At 31.9% G+C, this 3,080-nt stretch overlaps 1 protein-coding gene across 1 annotated transcript in view; it reads right to left on the bottom strand.

The window, feature by feature from the left end:
• LOTGIDRAFT_91354 (hypothetical protein) overlaps window positions 1-1,933 on the bottom strand; it is a gene marked incomplete at both ends in the record, with an annotated part of 43,857 nt that extends 41,924 nt beyond the window's left edge. Inside the window, 2 exons of the mRNA XM_009050172.1 lie at window positions 41-54; window positions 1,513-1,933. Of these exons, the coding sequence (XP_009048420.1) occupies window positions 41-54; window positions 1,513-1,933 (435 nt within the window). The remainder of the gene's footprint in view (window positions 1-40; window positions 55-1,512) is intronic.
• Window positions 1,934-3,080: the final 1,147 nt, after the last annotated feature.

Genomic DNA, 3,080 nt, shown 5'->3' with positions numbered 1-3,080 from the left:
TGTCATATATCACTAGAACCTTAGCTATGTCATATATCACTAGACCCTTAGAACCTTAGCTATGTCATATATCACTAGAACCTTAGCGATGTCATATATCACTAGACCATTAGAACCTTAGCTATGTCATATATCACTAGACCATTAGAACCTTAGCTATGTCATATATCACTAGAACCTTAGCGATGTCATATATCACTAGACCATTAGAACCTTAGCGATGTCATATATCACTAGACCATTAGAACCTTAGCGATGTCATATATCACTAGACCATTAGAACCTTAGCTATGTCATATATCATTAGACCATTAGAACCTTAGCTATGTCATATATCACTAGAACCTTAGCTATGTCATATATCACTAGACCATGGCCATTTTCTAGCTCCAAGAAGTAAGCCATCTCTAAATTCTAAATTTCACCATCTACATTCAATGTGTGTTTTATCGAGTTTTAATTCCGTATTATTTCTGGTCGTTAAACCTGAGAGAAATGTTCTGCCTACAAATGACAAATTCAACACAAATTAAAAAACTTTCTTAATCGACTTACACTCTGAACTCTCCAGAGATAGAAACCAGAAAAGGTTATCACAACAATGACATATGATTGGTTAATTTGATTAGAATATCTCGAAGTTGATTGGATAATAAAATTGAAATAAAACCCTGAAGCGATAATTCTTGAATTTCATTGGCTAATAAGATTAAAATAACACTTAAATACTTGAATTTGATTGGATAATTTAATTACAATAAAACTAAGGTGAGTGTTAATTCTTGAATTTCATTGTTTAATAGAATTAAATTAAAAATTCAACCCTGAAGCAGTAATGTGATTGGATAATAAAATTACAAGACTGTTGGGATTAAAATCGTTCCAAGTTGTAACTTGCTGACATTAAGATAGAAATGTCAAATAAAAACACAGAAGTTAACATCCGCCATTTTAAAACTGTGTTCTAATATTTACAATGTCAAAGTGATGTAACTGGTAAATTCAAACCTCTTGGTATTGATTTTACAAGGATAATAACTTAGGTTCACGAAGATCCTGTCTACCAGCTGGTACTGGGTCAAACCTGTTGGTAATGATTTTACAAGGATAACAACTAAGGTTCACGAAGATCCTGTCTACCAGCTGGTACTGGGTCAAACCTGTTGGTAATGATTTTACAAGGATAACAACTAAGGTTCTTGAAGATCCAGTCTACCAGCTGGTACTGGGTCAAACCTGTTGGTAATGATTTTACAAGGATAACAACTAAGGTTCTTGAAGATCCTTTCTACCAGCTGGTCCTTACACCAACCTCTTGGTAATGATTTTACAAGAATAATAACTTAGGTTCTCAAAGATCGTTTCCCTGAGAAAAGTATCACAGATCAGAAAGGTTTTTTTAATAAACTTGGATCTTGTATAATCCTAACCAAAGGGAAAGTTCAAGTTTAAAAAGAAACAGAATTTTGTATATTGTCTGAAAGAATCGTGCAGTAAAAATGGCAGTCTTACCTTGGTGAGGAACGTAGATATTTAAAGTCAGGCAATCTTCAATTTGTTTATGTAGAAAGGGAATAATGCTCTTCATAAACCTTGACGACAATGTCGTATCAGACGTGACTTCTGGGATACGCTGTGGACAGACAGCATGATAGTCCACCATTGATTTTACAAACGGCCATCTTTCTGATGGATTAGAACATGGGTTGAATCGTAGTTGTCCCCCCTGAACATCACCGTATCGTAATCCAAGATAAGCTGTCACATTTTTAAGTTCCAAATCGTCAGGGGTAATGAATCTAACCTCCACTCCTCGTATCCGACCTTGTTTTGTTCGAATAATTCTATCACTTAATCTTTGTCTGATGACCTCACTAGTGATGTCACTCCATAGCAACGCTAGATAAATAAAAACAACATAACAACTTCTGCTGTATTTCGATCCCATTTTTCTCCAAACTTATTTTTCTACTTTCACATTTTATCAACGAAGGTCACTTTAATTCAAGATTTGTCCAAAAGTTACGTCCACAAGGATAAAGTTTCTTATCCATTTTAAAGATTAATATTATCCATTTGCTGAAAAATTAAATAAAATTTTAATCCAAATAACAAGTAAAAGCCTAGAAAGAAAAGTATAAAACAGATTGAAGAAAAAAAAAGTAAATTACACTAAGAATACTATTGTTTAGAACGTAGATTGATACCTTACAACTGAAAACATTCAAACCATAAAAAAACCTCAAGATATTTAGAGAAATCATAAAAATTAAATAAAAACTTCAAAAACTACATTGAAACAAGGAAGTCAAGACAAAAAACCCACTTTAAATAACACCATGAGAACTTTAATAGGAAGCTAACACATATCAACTCTAAAACAAAACAACTGAATAAATTATAACATTCATAAAAACCTTCAAGGTATCAAGAAATCATAGAAACTCCAACTTTAGGACTCCAAAAGACACTAACTTACAAGACACTACAAGACACTAACTTACAAGACACTACAAGACACTAACTTACAAGACACTAACCGAGGTGAAACAAGCTCGTTGAGATAAAAACAGCAAAAATTATAAACTTAGAAAAAAAAACCTGTATAATATAAAATAAACCAGACATTCTCTAGAGAATCAAACTGAATTCCAATTACAAAAAAACTTACAAAAACTAAGAATATCTGGACTCAAATCAGGTCTAATATTTAGTTTTAGCATTTTGTATTCATTAAAACAACACCAACCACCATGTTTTATCTTTAATTAACCAAGATTTCCAGCAAATACAGATTTTAATGTCAAGTTCTTGTCTAGAGAAAAATATAAACACCAACAAATATAAACACCAACAAATATAAACTAAGCAAGAATAAACCATGTTTTATATATGAAACACGAAGTTGTCAGAAGGCAAAAAAACCTTCAATATTTTGATTCCATTTTGTCTGTCTGGAAGATAAATATAAACACAACAAAATACAAAACAAACTCGAGTCAGAATAAACTGTGTTTTATATACATATTAAATTTAACAACACGAAATATATCAGAATTAAACATTTACCAACACGACTT

This window comes from Lottia gigantea (assembly GCF_000327385.1).
Source record: "Lottia gigantea unplaced genomic scaffold LOTGIsca_146, whole genome shotgun sequence".
Lineage (NCBI taxonomy): Eukaryota > Metazoa > Mollusca > Gastropoda > Lottiidae > Lottia > Lottia gigantea.
Note: the sequence above shows the minus strand (reverse complement) of the source record. Positions and strands in the feature narration are given on the sequence as shown.